This window comes from Girardinichthys multiradiatus, chromosome 24 (assembly GCF_021462225.1).
Source record: "Girardinichthys multiradiatus isolate DD_20200921_A chromosome 24, DD_fGirMul_XY1, whole genome shotgun sequence".
In the NCBI taxonomy this organism is placed as follows: Eukaryota; Metazoa; Chordata; class Actinopteri; order Cyprinodontiformes; family Goodeidae; genus Girardinichthys; species Girardinichthys multiradiatus.
In genome coordinates this window covers 26,041,084-26,062,904 of record NC_061816.1, presented here as the reverse complement: position 1 = coordinate 26,062,904, position 21,821 = coordinate 26,041,084, and the positions used below count along the sequence as shown (strand labels likewise).

The following is a 21,821-nucleotide window of genomic DNA, read 5'->3' as shown; positions in this document are numbered from 1 at the left end:
GTGTTCATATTGTTTTTACAGGCCAATGTTTCTGGGTCTGGTGGACCCATTACATTTTGTGGTTTTTAATGCCTCACAATCAAACACTTATGTAAAAATACTCAACAGATCCTTACTTCATCCCAATTTCAAGTAGTATAAAGAAAATATGTGGTTAATATTTGCCCTTTACCATTGTTTGATCACATTTGTAACCTTTTATTGAAAACATAAGAAAATTAATTAAAATCATGATATGAGTGGAAACAAATTTACAATTAATTTACATTAATTGTATCATTTTTCCTTCAGTAAATAATGAAAATAGGTCCCACAGACCCGAACACCACATAAAGGTTAAATGTAAAAAGAACCTGTATTTTGAGAAACTGAGGCACAATGAGGCATCTCTGTTCCACTTGAAGAGGCTGATTGAAGATAAAAATGTATCAGAAAAAAATCATCAGAATCTGGTGCAATTTTTACAATAACTTAATATATTTATCACTGAGTGAATCAGGTAATAAGAATTAAAATGACTAGAAGAAAAACAGCTCAATAAAATGGAGAACTCCTCTAGTTCTTTATTTGAGTTAGAATGGCTAGAACAGTCACCAAGGTGACCTAAAGTCATTTTACATAAGGTAGTGTATATCTGATTATCATTTCATCATTATAATAAATGAACCAAGCTTTTCTAAGTTGATTATCAGTTGAGGAATGTGATCACGTGTCCATCTGCTGGAAGACAATAAAAAAATAACCCTCCAGAAACATCAGGCACTTCAAAGCCACACACTCAAGGCCTAAAGGAGCTTCCAACATTCACCATGCAGCACCGAGGATATCCATTCACCCTTCTCTCACTACAAGCTAGGGAAAGTAAATGGCTCCCTGGAAAATTGATTAAAAGTCCATGTCAACATGAGGGCACTTCATGGTGTTCTGCTACTGTCAGCAGAAGATGAGGTTTTTCCCTCATTTACACTAAAAAAGAACCTTAAAGAAGTCAGGACTCTCCTGTAAATGATTCTTTGCCTCATCCTGGGGGATGGGGCTTTTGATCCCGGGATGTGACTGTCAGCTCATCAGGTCCTCTCTCTTCAGGAACTGCACTGCATCTGTGTGGCCTTCCTCACATAATGCATGCATGGTGCCAGGGGATGGAGGGAACAAAGCCTGCTTCAGTCGTTTGATGTTCTCCATGGAAAACTGTGGATAGTAAGCAGCATTAGAGTTTAGAAGACTTTGAGCAAGGCAGTACCAGACATCAACAAAACTGAAAAAAAAAACAGCTAAGATGCTATTTTTTGTTGTTTTGATCATTTAAAAATGTTAAAATAGTTTTTTTCTAAAGCTTGTGTTCTTTTAAGAGAAAAGATCCCTCCAAAACAATGCAGTCTGTTAATATAGAAGACAAATAAACTATTATTAGATTAAATAAAATGTCTCATTACAAACTAATGGAGCTGTATATAAACTTTATTTAAGTCCTTTACAACCTAATTTAGGGTTCTGACATGTTTCATGTAAAAATTCCACACTCTTTCAAAATTTTTTATCTGTTTTAAAATATAAAATAAAGGACAAGTAAAGAAAGACGGAAAGATGGCATGAAAGAAAGATCGAAAGGGAAGAAGGAAATGAGGACACAAAGGAAGGAGACAAGGAAAACAAAATAGAGGACATAAGAAAAGGGAGGTCTATTTCAATATTTAGACTTTTCCGTACTGTGCAGGTTCAGTGCAGGCACACACACTCACCGGCCACTTTATTGGGTAACCCATTTTGCCTTCAGAACTGCCTTAATCCTTCATGGCATAGATTCAACAAGGTACTGGAAACATTCCTCAGAGAGTTTGGTCCATATTGACATGATAGCATCACACAGATGCTGCAGATTTGTCAGCTGCATCCAGGATGTGAATCTCCCGTTCCACTACATCCCAAAGGTGCTCTTTTGGATTGGGATGTGTTGACTGTGGAGGCCATTTGAGTCCAGTGAAGTCATTATGTTCAAGAAACCAGTCTGAGATGATTCGTTCTTTATGACATGGCGCGTTATCCTGCTGGAAGTAATCATCAGAAGATGGGTACACTGTGGTCATAAAGGAATGGACATGGTCAGCAACAATACTCAGGTAGACTGTGGCGTTGACATGATGCTCAGTTGATACTAAGGGGCCCAAAGTGTGCCAAGAAAATATCCCCCACACCATTACACCACCACCACCAGCCTAAACTGTTGATACAAGGCAGGACGGATTCATGCTTTAATGTGGTTGATGCCACATTATGACCCTAACATCCAAATGTCGCAGCAGAACTCAAGATTCATCAGACCAGGCAACGTTTTTCCAATCTTCTATTGTCCATTTTGGTGAGCCTGTTTGAATTGTAGCCTCATTTTCCTGTTCTTAGCTAACAGGAGAGGCACCCGGTGTGGTCTTCTGCTGCTGTAGCCCATCTACCTCAAGGTTCAAAGTGTTGTGCGTTCAGAGATGCTCTTCTGCATGCCTTCAATTCAATTCAATTCAATTCAATTCAAAAATACTTTACTAATCCCAAAGGGAAATTAAATGTTGTTGTAGCTCATATTATGAAGGTTTCTTCAAAGAGCCGTTGTAGATGCTGATGGCTGTAGGCAGGAAGGATCTCCTGTAGCGCTCCGTCTTACAGCAGATCTGAAGAAGTCTCTGACTGAAGACACTGTTGTTGCAGGACAGTCTCATGAAGAGGATGCTCAAGGTTCAAAAGTGGCTTGACCTGGGGAATGCGGCACCTGTAGCCCATTTCCTGCACACGCCTGTGCACGGTGGCTCTGGATGTTTCTACTCCAGACTCAGTCCACTGCTTCCGCAGGTCCCCCAAGGTCTGGAATCGGCCCTTCTCCACAATCTTCCTCAGGGTCCGGTCACCTCTTCTCGTTGTGCAGCGTTTTCTGCCACACTTTTTCCTTCCCACAGACTTCCCACTGAGGTGCCTTGATACAGCACTCTGGGAACAGCCTATTCGTTCAGAAATGTCTTTCTGTGTCTTACCCTCTTGCTTGAGGGTGTCAATAGTGGCCTTCTGGACAGCAGTCAGGTCAGCAGTCTTACCCATGATTGGGGTTTTGAGTGATGAACCAGGCTGGGAGTTTTAAAGGCCTCAGGAAACTTTTGCAGGTGTTTAGAGTTAACTCGTTGATTCAGATGATTAGGTTCATAGCTCGTTTAGAGACCCTTTTAATGATATGCTAATTTTGTGAGATAGGAATTTTGGGTTTTCATGAGCTGTATGCCAAAATTATCCGTATTAAGACAATAAAAGACCTGAAATATTTCAGTTAGTGGACATGGAGACAGTAACTAATGGGAAAAAATAAGCAAGAAAGGGAGAAAGGTGGGGCAAAAATGGTGAAAGGGTGAGGAGATAAGAATAGTGGAGAGAAAGAAGGATAAAGAGAATACAAGACAACCCCCTAGAAGTCTGCCTCTATACCTGCAAAACGCATTTAGAACAGCAACGACGTTACAATAGATTTGGGTTTTAAATAACCTAATTTGACCAACATGTTTCTTTGACTGGAAGTGGAGCAGCCCTGTTGGGGTTCTGGCTTGAATGTTCCAACCTTAAAGATCGGACACTTAATACCAAAGATAAATCATGCAAATACCAGAGGAAGCATTCAAGAAGCTGCTCAGCAGTTAAAGGATGAGTTTCAGTGCTGTCAGTTCCAATCAATAATTGATCATTGATTAATGAGAAGGGTAGAAATATTTTGTGACATCTCTTTTTATGTTCAAATGTAAAAAGAAAATAGATATATTGTTGTACTGTTTGTCTCATTTTACATCAGAAACGTCTTGGTTAATTATAATTACTTTTAAATCTTAATATGCCAGGAATATGAATAATTTTGGGCTTAACTGTAAATGTTCTTCAGTATTGGACGGTCTGACATTTCTGTACTCCCGTAATCCCTGTAGGGCCTAAAATCTGCCTGTTCTGAGAGGTCCAAAGAGTAACACCGATCTGCACCTACATGTCATCTCTGATACAGTTTGAGCTGGCAGATTGTTACCGGATCAGCTACTTCCACTGCAGACAGTCAGAAACTATTTGGATCTCATCCACAGATCTAAGCTTCTCTGGACTCAAAACACAGAGCAAAGTATGGAGCAAAGTTCTTCTGCAAAGTGATGTACCTGAAAGACAACTGTTGAACTAACACACTTGGGAAATATGACGCGCTCAAAGACCAGAGCAAAACACTGGCTAAGGAGGATACTAAATTAATGAATATTTAATCTAAAGGGTCTTAGTCCACAAGTGTGTAATTTCATGTCATGTAATTAAAATATTTATGATAAATATGAGTTTACAGAGGCCAAAAGCAGATTAACCAAACAGCACATATCAACCAGTTGTTACTTTGTGACTGCATGACAATATAGAAGATGTTTCACAAACCCACGGTTTCAATGGACCACAGTCCTCGTTCTGTGACCTTCCACAATCACTGGGATCAGCAGAATCTACCCAAATATTAAATAAGGATTAATAACACTCACTGTAGTGCCACACGGTGGATAAGATTCCTTTATTGTACTTAGAAGCATAGCTGAGTTTTTTTGTAACAATGGTTCTTTTCAATAAATTTTATTCCAATGGATATATTTATTTCCCTTTAAATGGTGTCACATTTCCAACTTATTTAATCTACAAACAGGGACCTCAGTAGTGCACAACAACCTGACACCTCCGCTTTCAATAAGGACGAGGTGTCAGGTTGTTGTAGTTTTGCACAGTTCTTCCATACATTACTGAGGCCCCTGTTTGTTAAGTTGAATAAACCATTAAATTGTCCACATGCATTGTTTCTCTAAACTCCAAACTCTAAGCAGAATAAGCTGTTTGATGTTGGCAGATTTCCTCATGGGTGGTACCAACAAACTCTCCTGCTCAACTTACAATGCATTCTCCTTTTAAAGGGAAATAAACAGGGTTTCCTTTGGTAGAAGATCCCATAAAGCATCATGACAGCAAAAAAATAATGGACCATACAGAAGTTTCCTTACTCTTTGTGTCAAGCGTAGATATCGTTAAGGTCATGTACTCACCATAATGTTCATGTTGGCAAGAGTGAGCTGAGTGTTGATGCGCCCCCTGTGGGCAGGGCACACATCCTGCAGCCCAGCAAAGGGAGACACAGTGATGGTTCGTCCCACTGGGAGTATGGGCAGGCTGTCAGTAAACCCTCCATCAATCCATTTCTAATCAAACAACAGTGTCTCAGAACAGCACCAGCTTAAGAGTAAGATCCCAAACAAATCCCACACAGGACTACCTGTCCATTAAACTCCACTGGTTTGAGCCCAGAATAAACAGGCACAAAGCTGCTGGCAAGCAGAGCCTGCAGACATTAATGCACAAGACAGAAAAAGTTTTCAGTGCAACTTAAACAGGCAATGCAATATAATCTACAAAAAGCTAAAAAATGATAAACATTTGAGAGTGTTGTAAACTGGAAACGTCTGTGAGGTGGACACTAACCTTTATAAGCTCGTCCCTGGAGGTAAACCTGGATACAGTGTGGTTCCTCCCAGTTCTTGAGTGTGTTAATGAGACATAGAGTCGGTCATTTGCCAAACTGTGAGCTTCACTGGGCAGAATCTCCTCAAGCCCTTCTCTGCAGAGAATCCACACACATTTCTCAGTATTTGTCTGTTTATGAGATCCTGTTGACATCCTCTAAGGAAGTTCACAACCTGTCGCGTTTTTCTGCATTTTACGATTTTAATAAAGAAACTTATCCATATTTGGCTTTTGACCTGAGATTTCAGGTACTGTAGATGTTATTTTCCCAGTTTTAGCTTCTCTTCACACTGTATTGGGTGCAGGGAGATGAAGAAATGGGTGCTAGAGGGCCAGTTCTTCCTCCTCAATATGAGCAAAATATGGTTGAACCTGACACCTATAAATATTGTGACGTTTTGAAATTTTTGTGCAGTGGCCTCAAACATTTCACATATTTATTGGGAAGCAGTTATTGGGATTTTATATACATAGGAAATGATGTATGGTTTTCAGTTTATTTTGCATGTAAAAATCTGAAAAGTGTAGAATGCAGATGCATTCAGCACCTCTGATTCAACACTGTGCACACAACTTTCGCTGTAGCTGTATGTGTATTGGGGTTTGATTTTTCACCTACTACACTTTACAAAACAGCTTAAGCTCAGTCAGATTGAATGAGCGGCATCTCTGAGCATCAGTTTTCAAGTCTTGCACATGCTTTGGATTACCGTAGAGTGGGAATGAAGTTGTATCCTGGTGTAATGGCTCCAAACCTCTGTTGTCTCACACTTTCAGCAAACCTGTAGGTGAACTCTGTGCAGTGCTGAAGGAGGGAAACAGATACTTTAAACGTACTGTATCACATGTTATCACTGTCTGAAATCATGTCATACAGTACAGTGTGCATGGGTCACTGGGTTGAGTAGTTTTATTTTACATCAGTTTGTGTAGCAGTCACTGTGGTTTTAATCACACATCTAACAAACGTTTCCATTCTTTTTTTAAAAGAAATGTTTCAAGGAATCCAGAGGACTCCTGACTGCACTTGCCCGACCTCCAGCTTATCTGGAGCCGTGATCATCACAGCAGCCGCCAGTGCTCCGGCTGAAGCCCCTGCACATGCCCTCAGGGAGCCCAGCAGCTTTTCTCCATGGCGAAGGAAGGCCCCTACAGCACCTAAGTGGTAGATCCCCAAAAACCCACATGCGGCAAAGGACAGGTTCAGGATCGTCATCCTCAGTGCCTGCAGAGACAGAACATTATGACAATTTCCAAAAAGACCAACTGACAGTTTGCAGATCAACTCACTGCAAACTGTGTAAGACCTCTAAAACAAGAGCGGGCCTGCATTATAAGCACAGTAAAATTGTGACAGACTGAACTGTTCAATGATTAGGATTCATTGAAATGTATGTACCTGACTTTGTGAAGTGCCTTGAGACGACATGTGTTGTGAATTGCTGCTATATAAATAAACTGACTTAAAATCACCTCACATGCCAGAAACTGTTGCTAAAATTATTAAACAAAAGTTTTCTGCTCCATAAACTAATGCCCATTTTCCACTAGTCCCTACTCAGCATGGTTCGGCACGGCTCTACTGGCCTTTTAGGCTTTTCCATTAGTAACGGTTACGTGAAACCAGTCACTAAACACAACATATTAGAATAACTATTATCTTCAACCTTTAGATCATTGTACACTTGGCTTATTATGTATTGACCGCTATAGCAAGCTAACATTACCCTAACCTAACACATCCTCTGGCTTGTACCCTTCAGTTTGATGCCGCTCCATAGCTTCCATCTTTCTCCTGTACTCTATCCAGAATGTTTGTTTTGCTGCCCCCAGTCAAGGTGGTTGTTATGTTTGTGTCACTACAAATCACATCACGGTACTTTTTTGGACTGTGGTGCCACTTTGCTATTGATGATCCATCCCACATTGAATTGGTACTCAACTTTAACGGGTAACCAACCAAACCTTGTAGAGCTGACCTGAGTAGAGTAGGTACTAATGGAACAGGGGTATAAGATGTTCAGCTGCAGTGCATAAGGCTTGAGGACTTTAAAGAAGGTCCGCCTGGACCCAGGATTGCTTCTTGTTAAGGAAGGTGCATTAGAATTGTGTTGCCACAATTTAAGAGCTTGATCAACTTCGGCAGCATGGAGGTTTGAGTGCATCTGGTGAGATCATGACTTTTGCACAAAGGCTTTGTGACAAAAGGGCAGCAAAGAAGCCACTTCTGTCCAAAAAAATCATGAAAGAAAGGCTGGAGTTCTGCAGGAACTAAAGTTCCACCCCAAATAAATCCACCCAAATTGCAGATAAGGTATACTGGTAAAGCTTATTAACTAGCAGCTGTTTGCAATAAACTAATTAAACAAACAAAAAAATAAAATAACTCAACACTAATTATATTTTCAAAAATATTCAACACAAATGCCACTTTTATTGTCTACTGTAGTCTCTTTAATATTTAGTAGAGAATCCATTGGCTGTTATAAACAGCTGAAACTTGATATATATCCAGACATCAGCTTGTGGCAGCGTTCCTGGGGAATCTTAGCACACTCCTCATGGCCAAAAGCCTCCAGTTTAATAATATTCTTGGCTTAATGCGCTCCAGTCAGCTTTTTAGATGCCAGCAGAGATTTTCAATACAGTTTATGTCTGTCACTTAGTATTTTCCAGGACAGTTTCCGCAAAGCCGTATGAGATACACTTTGTGAGATATGCTGGAACCTTTCATTGCCCATGCAGAAAGAGGAAGCTATCACTGACTGTCACTAGGTGGTATGGCCACTGTTTCTTTAACTTTTAAACTATGCTTCCAGCTGGGTCTGTAGGAACAATCAGGGTCTTTGCTTTCTTTATCTTTTTATCTTTCTTTGCTTGTTTTCTAAATCCAATGATCTCCTCACTGAACTTCTTGGAAACTTTACTTAGCCATATTTCTAACATGAAATGAAATGCTACCATTACCAGGCTCAATATTTGAGAAGTTTCGTCTAAGGCACACCTGATGCATCTAATGAAGCCTTTGACTGGTGAATGAGACCTCAGCTGATTTGCAAAGTGTGCTCTTACGCACAGTTGGGGCCAGCCCCAGGTTGAACAAAATGGACTGAACTACACACAGAGGACAAAGGACACAGGTAAAAACTGAATCGCAGAATGCACAGTTTTAACCCATTGTCATGATAGCTCCCAGGAAGGAGGGCTCATTGCAGGAAACATGAGAAGAGCAGAGTTCACAGGCTGCATTGGAGAGGACACTGTGTGAACATCTTGATCTCACTGGGCAAGTAAAATATTGCATGTTTGAAGAAACCTTGGTTCCAAAGTAACGTATGGTCTGCTATTTGTATATCCAGTGACTGTATGCCAATTAAAACTCGCTGCCTGAACCTTTCTGTCTGATCTCCTTCAGGAAAGAATCTAAGCCAAAGATTTTCTGACAAAAGATGGTGAAGCAATCTTTCTCCGCTGCCTAAAAAACATGGCTTGAAATCGCAGCTCCACCTTTGGCACAATTAATATTATTATTCATAATCAAACCAAACCTCCAATTCAATTCAGATGGGTGATTTGCACAGAAAATACAGTTTAGTGTTGAATTTCTTGGAATATTAGTTACATGAACTGTTTAAAGTGCTATTGTGCAATTTGTTTATTGCAAACAGCTGAGTAATTTAGAATTTTACCAAAAAATGTAATTTGCAGAGGGGGGTTGAATAATTTTAGATGTATCACTATTAGTTTGAGTTTAGGTAACAGTTTGGGTTTAGATGAGTGAAACTTGAACAAACTAGTTGTGGAGTAGATTAGCATCTCTGACATCAACTCTGCTGAACATTTATGGAATATACCTAGAAGCCAGGAAAGAAACGTATTAAAAAAAACTCTACAATTTCTGGTAAGGGTTCAAATATCCAGCTTGAAAGATGCCAGAAGCTTCCTGGTGAATATGAAAAGTGAGTGGTTTCTCTGCAACATGCTCAGGCACATTTAACCAAATATTAAGAGGAAATTAATGTCTTTCTTTGAGTCCGGATGTATAACGTTGAACCTGTGTTGATCAAATAGGTTTGGGATTAGAATCTAATGTGTCACTACAGGTGTTGGTAGTGTGATCAATCCAACGGCTCAATGGTTCAATAAATCAATAAAATCCCACAATCATTGCAGATGATGACTAGATGCATCATATGTTCTACCAAAAAATATTTTCTGGGTCAGTTTGATCTTTTTCCACCGGCTGATTATTAAAGAGGTGAATCTCCACAGTAATCAAAGCAGATAATTCAACTTTAAGTATGAAAACCTCTTGATTATACTCGGTCTTATTTGAATTACCACTCAGCTGTATTCATCTCAGATCAAAAACAGAATCCTCAGAGAAATGTGGATTATTGAAAATCTCTTCCTTATTATAAACCATTTAGCCTGTCTGCTTGGGTCCAAGGCTAGCACGACCCATCCTGCAGTAAGGGACAAATTAATGAAAAAAACACCAGGCAGCTCTGCAACAAAACAACTTCAACAGCCCCACTGAGCATTTGGTTGCATTTAAACTTTAAAAGGCAATTATGCTAAGTGGAGTCACAGAGGTGATAACCAGAGGCTGCTAACTGACTGTGAGCATTAAACATATGGTCAACAGCCATTAGTATTTATTAGAGCTCCCCACGCGCAGGTGGCAACGTGCCACGCGCTGAATGCTCCACATCTTAGAGCACTTTTTAAAACCGCCTGCTGAGAACTAAAAAAAAAATCAATTTAACCTGTCCTCAGATTGGGCATTGTTGCATACTGCAAGTAACCCCTCTTTACAGAGGGTCTGGGTATGGTTAAAGTATTTTATCATACAGTGCCGTATGCCCCCTAGGTACGGTGGCCGCAAGGGGACATGAGGGAATTTTTTTTTCTTTTGCGTCCCCATGCAATACTTCGTTCGCTGGCAAAAATTGTTCATCACCTTGAGAAAGTGTGCATTTTGGAAAAGCAGCACATATGACAAACTGCTCACAAAACAAACAGCACTGATATGGCATTGATATGGTTTATTTCTCATTCTAGAATTGCGCCGCTCAAGGTGGCAGCAGGTTGGAGTAGCTCTGTTACTTTTGATTCTGATTTCTTTTTTGGGAACTCTTCCTCTTGTGGTGGATACAGTTGATTTTTTTTTTTGGACAACTGTCCTCTCCTTTGTCGGATGCTTGTAGGATTTTTCCTAATACTTTCTATTTTTGAACATTTGTTATGATGCATTGCCATGGCAACGGGGTTGTTTCTTACAACCGGGAGCAGCTGATTAAAATCTCAAAAGCTCAAATAATACTTCAACTACAACCCCAAATCCCTGATGAGTTGAAAAGGAGACGCCGTGGATGCAGAGCAGGAGCTAAGAGGAGAGAGAGAAGGAGGAAGTTCAAACCATCTCTTCCGTCGATTATGATGGGCAATGTGAGATCATTGGGAAACAAGTTGAATGAACTCTAAGCCCTACAAAGGACCCAGCCAGAGTATCGGGCATGCAGTATTATGTGTTTTACTGAGACATGGCTGCAGAATCATATCCCAGACTCCAGCGTCTCTCTGCCGGGCTTTTTAACCATACGTGCAGACAGAGATTTAAACAGGAGTGGCAAATGTAAAGGAGGTGGACTGGCAGTACTTGTGAACAACAGATGGTGTAATCCAGGACATGTTACTGTGAAGTGTCATCTCTGCAGTCCAGATATTGAACTGTTAGCAGTAAGTTTTCATTCATATTATTTACCCAGAGAGTTCACCAGTGTTATTTTGGCAACAGTTTACATTCCACCTTCCGCTGTTGCTGACACTGCATGTGATGCCATCAACTCAGTTCTTGCTAAGCTACAGACACAAAACCTAAATGCTTTTGTGGCAATTTCTGGTGATTTTAACCATGCTTCACTCTCTGCTACACTTCCAACGTTTCAACAATTTGTCAGCTGCTCTACCAGAGAAAACAAAACATTAGATTTGTTTTATGCAAATGTCAAGGACTCATACATCTCTACAGCAAGACCTCCTCTAGGCAAATCAGATCACAATCTTGTTTTTCTCTGCTCAAAATATAAGCTCCTTGTTCAGAGACAACCTGTAATAAAGAGGACTGTGAGAAAATGGTCACAGGAAGCTGAAGAAGCTCTGCAAGGTTGCTTTGAGGCTACAGACTGGGACGCACTGTGCCAGACACATGGAGAGGACATAAATGCCATGACTGAGTGTGTAACCGACTATATAAACTTCTGTGTGGATAACATCATCCCCACCAGAACCGTGAGATGCTTCCCCAATAACAAACCTTGGATCACCAGTGACCTGAAGGACCTGCTTAACAAGAAAAAAAGAGCCTTCAGAGAGGGAGACAGAGAATTATTGAGGAGTTTACAGAAGCAACTTAAAGTCAAGATAAGAGACAGCAAGGAGATGTACAAGAAGAAGCTGGAAAGCAAGCTCCAGAAAAACAATATCAGAGATGTGTGGACAGGGATGAAGAAGATCACAGGTTTCAAGCAGAAGGACGATCAGAGCGATGGATGTCTGGACAGAGCCAATGAACTGAACACATTCTTCCATAGGTTCAGTTCAGAAACAATCTCAGCATCCTCCTCTCCTGCTCACAGCCAAACAGACATTCCACCTTCCTTTGACCCACAGGACCCACAGCTGTCCAGTAACACCTCACATTTTTTATCTTCCACCTCAGCCCTAGACCCTTCTGCTTCTACATGTTTGCCTTCAACCATATCAGAAGATGCTGATGCTTCCTTTGCTTCCCCCTTCCACCTGTGTGTCTCAAGAAGTCAAGTGAAGATGCAACTGGAGAGACTGAATCAGAATAAGGCTGCAGGTCCAGATCATGTCAGCCCTAGAGTCCTGAAGGCCTGTGCAGAGCAGCTCTGTGGGATTCTGCAGCACCTCTTCAACCTTAGCTTGGCCCAGAAGAAGGTTCCGGTGTTGTGGAAGACCTCCTGTCTTGTTCCAGTACCAAATAAAACTCACCCATCAGTCCTCAATGACTATAGACCTGTTGCCCTGACATCTCACATCATGAAAGTCCTAGAGAGACTCCTGTTGGCCCACCTGAATAAGCAAACAGTAAACCATCAGGACCTCCTTCAGTTTGTTTATCGCTGTGGAGTTGGAGTTGAAGATACCATCATACACCTGCTTCAACAAACCCACTGTCATCTGGACAAAGGCAGCAGCACTGTGAGGATCATGTTCTTTGATTTATCCAGTGCATTTAATACAATCCAACCTGATTTGCTTTGTCAGAAACTCCAGAAGACTCAGGTGGAGGCCTCAACAATCTCCTGGACCAAAGACTACCTGACAAACAGACCACAGTTTGTGAGACTGAAGGGTTGTGAGTCTAACCAGGTAGTCAGCAGCACAGGAGCACCACAGGGGACTGTACTCTCACCATTCCTTTTCACTCTGTACCACTCAGACCTCCAGTACAAGACAGACTCCTGTCATCTGCAGAAATACTCAGATGATTCTGCAGTCGTGGGGTGGATCAGAGATGGACAAGAAGCTGAGTACAGGAAGGTGGTGGACCGCTTTGTGGCATGGTGTGGAAACAATCATCTCATTTTGAACGTGACTAAAACAAAGGAGATGATTGTAGATTTTAAGAGAAACAGGAATAAGTCAAAAACTATTTCTATCATGGGAGAAGAAGTGGAGGTGGTGGAGGAGTATAAATACCTCGGTGTTCACCTGGACAACAGACTAGAGTGGAGATGCAACTGTGAAGCCATCTACAAGAAGGGACAGAGCAGACTGTACTTCTTCAGGAAGCTTAGGTCCTTTGGTGTTTGCAGCAAGATGCTGCATATCTTCTATAAGTCTGTTGTGGAAAGTGTGATCTCTTCTGCCATCATCTGCTGGGGAAGCAGCATCAGAACCAGGGACTTAAAAAAGCTCAACAAGCTGATAAAAAAGGCTGGTTCTGTTCTGGAGACTCCTCTGGAACCTCTGGAGATCATTGTGCAAAGAAGGATTCTTCATAAAATGAAGAACATTATGGAGAACCCTGAGCATCCTCTTCATGAGACTGTCCTACAACAACAGAGTGTCTTTAGTCAGAGGCTTCTTCAGATCTGCTGGAAGACGGAGCTACAGGAGATCCTTCCTGCCCACAGCCATCAGCATCTACAACGACTCTTTGAAGAAACCTGGATTATATGAGCTACAACAACATTTCATTTCCCTTTGGGATTAATAAAGTATTTTTGAATTATCATATGCAGGTTAACATGCACTCAATGCGATTAAATGCTTAAGATAAGAAGAATCGTTCAAATCACGATAAAAACAAAAGCACTAATGGCGTGCAAAAAAAGTACACATCATGCAGCAGCAATAAGCAAATAAAGTGTCCCAGATGTGGTTTCGTGCAGTATTATTGTCTAGAGTTCAGTAGTTTGACAGCATGTGGATAGTAACTGTCTTTAGGTCTGCTGTAAGATCATTTTATTTAAGGCCGATTTCAAAATAAAACTCAATAAATCTCAAAAACGGGTCTAGTGTCTGTTCCATTTTTGCAGTTATCTGGTTTGGAAACTATCCCACAAAGTATTGCGAGATAACGCAGACTATTGCGTGGGGACGCAAAAGAAAAGAAAAAAAATCCCCCTTGTCCCCTCGCGGGTTCCGTACCTAGGAAGTAACTCAGCTGCGTTATACTGAAACTAACCTAAAGTCAATCGTGACTTACGAACATCACATGGAAAACCACATATGTGTTTAATATATGTGGCTTGGAGACCTATATGTTTAATATTTAGGCCACAACAGCCTAAATATTTGTAGATCAATTCATTTTATGTTAAGTTTTCCAGGAATGCAGCAGTTCCCGTCTGGATCTGGTTGCGCAATTATGCGAAAACTAAAGATTTAGTCTGTAAAATGTGTCCTAGGAGAACCAACCGTGTTTCAATCCCAGCGCCGCGGTGAACAAGAAGCGGTTAAAGGGCTGCTGGAACGGCTTCCGGAATCAGAATACACACAAGGTTCTTTGTTTCACAGCCGCCCTCTGAACACCGGAAATAAACAATGCTGTTTCCGCTGAAGAACTTCAAAACAACATAAAGAAACTTCGTTATCTCTGTAAAAAAAAAAAAAAAAAAAAAAAAGTTGCTGCAGGAAAATGTAAAAAATCCGAGTCATAAATGCTTTACGGTAACAAAAATGCAGATATTTTAAAGATAAAAATACATTTTATAAAAACATTGCATTATAAGACAATCATCTTATAATTGTGGTAAGAAGCAATCCTCCTACAATTGAAACATTACATGCAACTCTGTAAAAACATACGATTTTTCATTCATTTTGAAACCAACTAAACTTTTCCAGTTTTAGATCAACTAGGAATACCTAAATGATTTTGTTTGAGATTTCTTTCAGAGAATTGAAGTTCATTAAATTCTGAAGTTTCCATACACCAAGACTACTCTGCATATAAACGGTTTTGTAAGCTTCTGATCACAACATTTAAGTTGAATAGAGGAACACATGTGGGTGTATTTTAAATAACTTCATTACAAATTAGCCAAAATATCAGGAAGAGAACCACAGACCACCCATCTACTTTGAAGAACCTAGAATATAAGACATATTTTCAGTTGTTTCACACTTTTTTGTTCAGTATATAATTCCACATGTGTTAATTCATAGTTTTGATGCCTTCAGTGTGAAGCTACAATATTCATAGTCATGAAAATAAAGAAAACTCTTTGAATAAGAAGGTGTGTCCAAACCTTTGGTCTGTGCTGTATTGATTATCCAGGGAATGGACATGTGGGTTCAGAGGTATTTATACCAGAGTTTAATGTAGACTTATGTAAAAGACTTAATAATAAACTGTCTGTATTTACAGCTGAATTATTTGCTAAAATCATAGGGTTACAATGGCTGGAGGGGGTCAAACCTGATAGGGCAGTCATTTGTTCAGACTCTACAGCAGCATTAAATAGCTTGATTTCAAAAGAAACAGCACGAATGATTTGTTGATGGGAAATATTTACATTACTATTAAGAATACAAAGAGCCGGAACTGTTGCACAATTCTCCTGGGTTCCTGCACATGTTGGTGTGGAGGGAAATGAAAAGCCAGATGAAATTACAAAGAGAGCATTGAAATTTAAAAATGATGAAGTAATGAATGTTCCGTTTGGAATAGGTGAGGCCAAATCATTAATGAGAGCAGTAGTGAGGGATATATGGCAAGAGAGGTTGGACACCAATACTGAAGGAAGACATTATTAAAGAATACAGGAATTAATTAAGGTGAAAGTCTTGAAAGGAAAGTGCTGAAGAGAGGATCTAATTTTATCATGGTTAAAGTTGGGGCATATTGGATTAAAATCAGCTCTTTATTGAATGGATAAGTGTGTATCTAATTAATGTGATGTCTGTGGTGTCCCTGAAGATGTAGAACATATTATTTTGAGATGTAGCAAATATGATTATTAGAGCACTATAATGCATGATGTGCATTATACTGAAAGTGTTATTTGCATTTCTAAAAGATACAGGTTTAGTCCATATTTTAAATATATATTTTTAGAATGTAACCTGAAGTATACTCTTTAAGATTACACACTCTGGTGCAGTAGGTGGCAATATGCACCAATAAAATCAAAGAACAAAAGCTGATGATTGTTTTTGCTCACCAGTTGGGTAATCTGACCTACCCTCTCTAGCACATTGCTCATGACTGTTTTCTTTTTTGCAGCACTAGAGGCCCTTTTTTCCATTTTCTTCAATAGGAGGTAGACAGGAAAGAGGGCAAAGAGAGGTGGAGACATTCAGCACAGGTCTGGGACTTGAACCCGGGACAGCCACATCGAAGACTATAGCCTCTGCACTTGGTTGTTCACTTAACCCCTACACCACCAGTGCTGTTCTCCTCGCACTTCCCCCTCTGGACTCCAGAAGTAACTCCCTGGGATGTGCCTTAGTGTACCGGCTGCTGGCTCTCCCGTTGCCCTCCTTTTGTCTGCTGCTGGATTTCTCTCGGATGTTCTCTCATTCACCTGCCTGTCCGCCCTTCCACGCTCTCCAGTGGCAACACGCTTCTCCTTAGATGATCGCATCACCTCCTCCAGCTCATTTCCTCTCGCCAGCAACAATAAGAAACCAAGCAATATTCAAAACATTGTCATACTATAACATTCCTCTGGTTGCCAATGTTAACCCCACTCTCTCCTCTGTGCTTTTCCTGGAGGCCTGTGTGGGACCCACCTTGAAACTCTACTTGTTTGTCTGTTTAATAAACCCAATTCAACTATCCACCTTGTCCATACTTGTTGCTTCCACCAGAGTCATAAACAAAACCAGTATGACAGGAGGTAGCAGGCATAGTATTGGTTAATTAAGTATTGTTTTTTTTTTGTCATATGCTGGTTAACACACAGTCAACAATACAATGAAATGCTTGGGATAAGAAGAACTGTTCAGCTCACTAAAAAAACAAAAGTACTAATGTGTGCAATAAAAAAAAAGTACACATTGTGCAACAGCAATAAGGTACTAAAGTGTCACAAATGTGGTTTGGTGCAGTATTATTGTCCAGTGTTCAGTAGTCTGACAGCTTGTGGATAATAACTGTCTTTTAAGTTTTTTTGCTGGCAGGGACCTGTACTGCCTGCTAGACGGTAGCAGACGGAAAAGTCTTTTTGCTGGGTGGTCATTGACGATGCTGTGTGACCTCTGCCGTTGGCACCACCCTCTGTAGTGCTTTCCGTCTCTGATGGGTGCAGTTCCCCTACCACACTGTGATACAGTCGGCTCTCCTGTACCTGTAGCACCTGTAGAAGTTTGTGAGAATGCTGGTGTTCATTCTGAACTTCATCAGCCTTCTCACCAAGTAGTCACCATCGGACTTTCTTGACTAGTGTTTGCATAACTGTCCAGAATAAGTCCTCAGTGATGTGAACCCTGAGGAACATGAAGCTGCTGACCTGCTCCACCTCAGCATTATTAATATAGATGAGGGATTGCTGGCCCCCACGCTGTCTCCTAAAGTACACCATCATCTCCTTAGTTTTGCTGACGTTCAGAGAGAGGTTATTTTCCTGACCAACTTATCAGTGATTTCACTTCATTCTTGCAGCCTACTAGTGGATTGTTTTATACATGACATTCCACATCAAATTTCACTGGCAGATATTACTCAGGTTTACAGAGATTGTTCAGGAAAAGAGAAAATATCATCTGAGCTGTTCTGAAACCGAAAACCCTGGGTATGATAGAATGGAGTAGGTCTACTCAGTTTAGTGCTTTCTACCCAGAGCTTGTTAATCCTGCTTCCTGAAACGGGGCCCTGGTTAACACTGGAGTTGAGATGCAACTGTGAAGCTGTTTTTCTGTGGAGTTTTTAGGTTCTCCACTGGAGCTGCTTGACTTTTGGAGGGTGGATTGCAGCAGGTGTGCATCTGCACATCTGATCATTATCAAGCCATCAGCTGGGGAATATGAGGAGCAGGCAGCCACTCCTTTGACGCTTGAGTGTTAACCGAAGTGGTAATCTAAACCCTCTGAGTCTTCTTAGTGGTCATTGTGTTGTGTCCCATACTAAGATTGTCATGTTGCTTTTTCCTCATTCAAAAGGAACCCTTCAAGCTGAGGCCAAGTTCCTTCTCTTAGATCTCCTGGATCATCTACTATAATTGATATTTCTCTGGTCATCATTCCATGGCTGGCAACCTCAAAGCTCTTTATTATCCTCCTCATACGTGCAACCTGTCTGACCTCAGACACTCTTCTGCTCCTTGTTACTTCACTGCCTTCCTTCCACCATCTAAAAGCACCACTTGGACCTCTTCCCCAGGATGTTCACAAAATGCAGTTAAAAGCCTTCAGCTGATTAAAAATGCTGCAGCAAGAGTTCTGATGAAAATTAAAAAGAGAGATCATATTTCTCCTATTATAGCTTCCCTTCATTGGCTCCCTGTTAAATTTAGAATAGAATTTGAAATTCTCCTCCTCACATATAAAGCCCTTAATGATCTAGCTCCATCATACATCAGAGATCTGATTGGTCCATATATTCCTAACAGAGCACTTTGTTCTCAGACTGCAGGTTTACTGGTGGTTCCTAGAGTCTCTAGAAGTAGAATGGGAGGCAGATCCTTTAGTTATCAGGCTCCTCTCCTGTGGAACCAGCTCCCAGTTTTAGTCCGTGAGGCAGACACCCTGTCTACTTTTAAGGCTAGGCTTAAAACTTTCCTTTTTGATAAAGCTTATAGTTAGAGTGGCTTAGTTTATCCTGAGTTATCTTCCTTATTTTTTACCTCCGTCTTCTTCCCTCCCTGTTGGATGGAGTAAGGGGAGTCAGGTTTAGCCTAAACCGGCTCAGTTATGGTTGAGGTGCAAACACACCCTCCATTTCTGCTACCTGTATGACCCCTTCTCTTTTCCAATGTCAGTCTGACAGAGGGAGGTATCCCAATCCTTGTGGTTTTCAGTATAACAATGACCATCAGTGGGACCCTTTGTGGGGTTCCTTGAGACGACATTGTTGTAAATCAGCTCTGTTTAAATAATCTGATCTGAAACTATCTCTGTAGTTATGCTGCTATAGGCTTGGGTTGCTGGAGGACATAATGACCACTTTCACCCTCTTTGCTACATTCTCACACTACTCTCCAATTTTGCATTATTTGCTGTTATTTCAGTTTTTAACTCTATGTTCTCTCTTTTCTCTTCCTAGAAGCTACACCTGTCTGCCTGTGACACCTTTCTGGAGAGGGGAATCGTCCGAGCTTCTGCTGGCAACAACTTAATGCTCACCCTCTACCGATGATCCACATGGCCCTGTCTTTTAGTGCTTAACCCTTTCTCTCTCCTAGACATGGAAATTGACTGAGCTTTACTGTAACTAACTCTAAGTGCTCTCTTTCAGACTCTAACCTTGAAAACTGGCTCAAAGTTTATCTGTTCTTTCTTTTTAGGTGAAACGACTAAAGGAGCTATATCCATTAACATTTACTTTTCCTTCCCATAGAAAGTACTCCTGGATCAGTGCTTCTGTATTCCTTGTGTGTCTCTGCTCAGTTCTCTCAAACATCCAGTCGGTCGTGGCAGATGGCCGCTCACACTGAGCCTGGTTCTGCTGGAGGTTTCTTTCTGTTAAAAGGGAGTTTTTCCTCTCCGCTGTCGCTACATGCATGCTCAGTATGAGGGATTGCTGCAAAGTCAACGCCAGTGACTGTCCACTGTCTCTACATGCTCATCCAGGAGGAGTGAATGCTGCAAGTCTCTGACTGGATGCAATCTGCTGGGTTTCCTTAGATAGAAAAACGTTTTATCCAACTTCAAGAAATAACTAACTCTGACTGCACTGTTCAATGGTTAGGACTAATTGGAATGTATGTACAGGGGTTGGACAATGAAACTGAAACACCTGTCATTTTAGTGTGGGAGGTTTCATGGCTAAATTGGACCAGCCTGGTAGCCAGTCTTCATTGATTGCACATTGCACCAGTAAGAGCAGAGTGTGAAGGTTCAATTAGCAGGGTAAGAGCACAGTTTTGCTCAAAATATTGAAATGCACACAACATTATGGTGACATACCAGAGTTCAAAAGAGGACAAATTGTTGGTGCACGTCTTGCTGGCGCATCTGTGACCAAGACAGCAAGTCTTTGTGATGTATCAAGAGCCACGGTATCCAGGGTAATGTCAGCATACCACCAAGAAGGACGAACCACATCCAACAGGATTAACTGTGGACGCAAGAGGAAGCTGTCTGAAAGGGATGTTCGGGTGCTAACCCAGATTGTATCCAAAAAACATAAAACCACGGCTGCCCAAATCACGGCAGAATTAAATGTGCACCTCAACTCTCCTGTTTCCACCAGAACTGTCCGTCAGGAGCTCCACAGGGTCAATATACACGGCCGGGCTGCTATAGCCAAACCTTTGGTTACTCATGCCAATGCCAAACGTTGGTTTCAATGGTGCAAGGAGCGCAAATCTTGGGCTGTGGACAATGTGAAACATGTATTGTTCTCTGATGAGTCCACCTTTACTGTTTTCCCCACATCCGGGAGAGTTACGGTGTGAAGAAGCCCCAAAGAAGCGTACCACCCAGACTGTTGCATGCCCAGAGTGAAGCATGGGGGTGGATCAGTGATGGTTTGGGCTGCCATATCATGGCATTCCCTTGGCCCAATACTTGTGCTAGATGGGCGCGTCACTGCCAAGGACTACCGAACCATTCTTGAGGACCATGTGCATCCAATGGTTCAAACATTGTATCCTGAAGGCGGTGCCGTGTATCAGGATGACAATGCACCAATACACACAGCAAGACTGGTGAAAGATTGGTTTGATGAACATGAAAGTGAAGTTGAACATCTCCCATGGCCTGCACAGTCACCAGATCTAAATATTATTGAGCCACTTTGGGGTGTTTTGGAGGAGCGAGTCAGGAAACGTTTTCCTCCACCAGTATCACGTAGTGACCTGGCCACTATCCTGCAAGAAGAATGGCTTAAAATCCCTCTGACCACTGTGCAGGACTTGTATATGTCATTCCCAAGACGAATTGACGCTGTATTGGCCGCAAAAGGAGGCCCTACATCATACTAATAAATTATTTTGGTCTAAAACCAGGTGTTTCAGTTTCATTGTCCAACCCCTGTACCTGACTGTTGTGAAGTGCCTTGAGACATGTGTTGTGAATTGGTGCTATATAAATAAAACTGAATTGAATTGAATCCCTCTCATTCATCCACCTCAACCATTAAGCCTCCTCTATTCCTTGACCATATTTCTCTGTTATTTTTCTCCTGCTCACCTCTCCTCTCCTCATCAGTGACGTGGCTCTCAGTATTCCCAGGGAACCCTGCCTGCACCGAGATCTGCTTCATTATCATCATCATCATTGTTTTTAATAAATATTTAAACCTTTCTCTGCCTCCTGAGAGTATTCATGTATGTGGGACAGACTATGACACTTAGCTCATTCAATGTCTGCAGCAAGATGCTACTTATAAATATAAGTCTGTTGTGGAGAGTGTGATCTCTTTTTTCATCATCCGCTGAGGTAGCAGCATTAAAGCCAGGAACTTAAAAAAGCTCAACAAACTGACAAAGAAGGCTGGCTCTGTTCTGAGGACTCCTCTAGAACCTCTGCAGATCATTGTACAAAACAGGATTTATGGAAAACCCAGAGCACCCTCTTTATGAGACTGTCATACAACAAAGTCTTTAGTCAGAGGCTTC

General features: G+C 41.2%; 1 protein-coding gene and 1 long non-coding RNA gene across 4 annotated transcripts; one reads left to right on the top strand and one right to left on the bottom strand.

Moving 5' to 3' along the window:
- Window positions 1–538: 538 nt before the first annotated feature.
- pnpla4 (patatin-like phospholipase domain containing 4) lies at window positions 539–15,056 on the bottom strand. Of its 3 annotated transcripts, none has more exons than XM_047355821.1 (8): window positions 14,515–15,056; window positions 6,596–6,784; window positions 6,270–6,364; window positions 5,518–5,653; window positions 5,312–5,377; window positions 5,085–5,237; window positions 4,435–4,499; window positions 1,056–1,191 (listed from the first exon to the last, which is right to left on the bottom strand). In XM_047355821.1, the coding sequence occupies exons 2-7, from the start codon at window positions 6,773–6,775 to the stop codon at window positions 4,443–4,445; spliced, it is 687 nt and encodes a 228-aa protein (XP_047211777.1). In that variant the 5' UTR covers window positions 6,776–6,784; window positions 14,515–15,056; the 3' UTR covers window positions 1,056–1,191; window positions 4,435–4,442. The 3 variants fall into 3 exon arrangements, with proteins under 3 accessions (XP_047211776.1, XP_047211777.1, XP_047211778.1); XM_047355822.1 differs by having other exon boundaries at window positions 1,069–1,191; window positions 4,439–4,499; XM_047355820.1 differs by lacking the exon at window positions 4,435–4,499 and having other exon boundaries at window positions 539–1,191; window positions 14,515–14,836.
- LOC124861871 lies at window positions 6,795–16,883 on the top strand. Its single transcript, XR_007036780.1, has 2 exons — window positions 6,795–8,699; window positions 16,325–16,883. It is a non-coding gene; the product is annotated as an uncharacterized LOC124861871 (long non-coding RNA).
- Window positions 16,884–21,821: the final 4,938 nt, after the last annotated feature.

Excerpts from the sequence above, each read along its gene's own strand:
- pnpla4 (XM_047355820.1), bottom strand. The coding sequence starts at position 6,775 with ATGACGATCCTGAACCTGTCCTTTGCCGCATGTGGGTTTTTGGGGATC. Across the intron at positions 5,654-6,269 it reads AACTTCATTCCCACTCTACG|AGAAGGGCTTGAGGAGATTC; the intron begins GTAATCCAAAGC and ends GATTCTCTGCAG. Across the intron at positions 5,378-5,517 it reads CCAGGGACGAGCTTATAAAG|GCTCTGCTTGCCAGCAGCTT; the intron begins GTTAGTGTCCAC and ends TAATGTCTGCAG.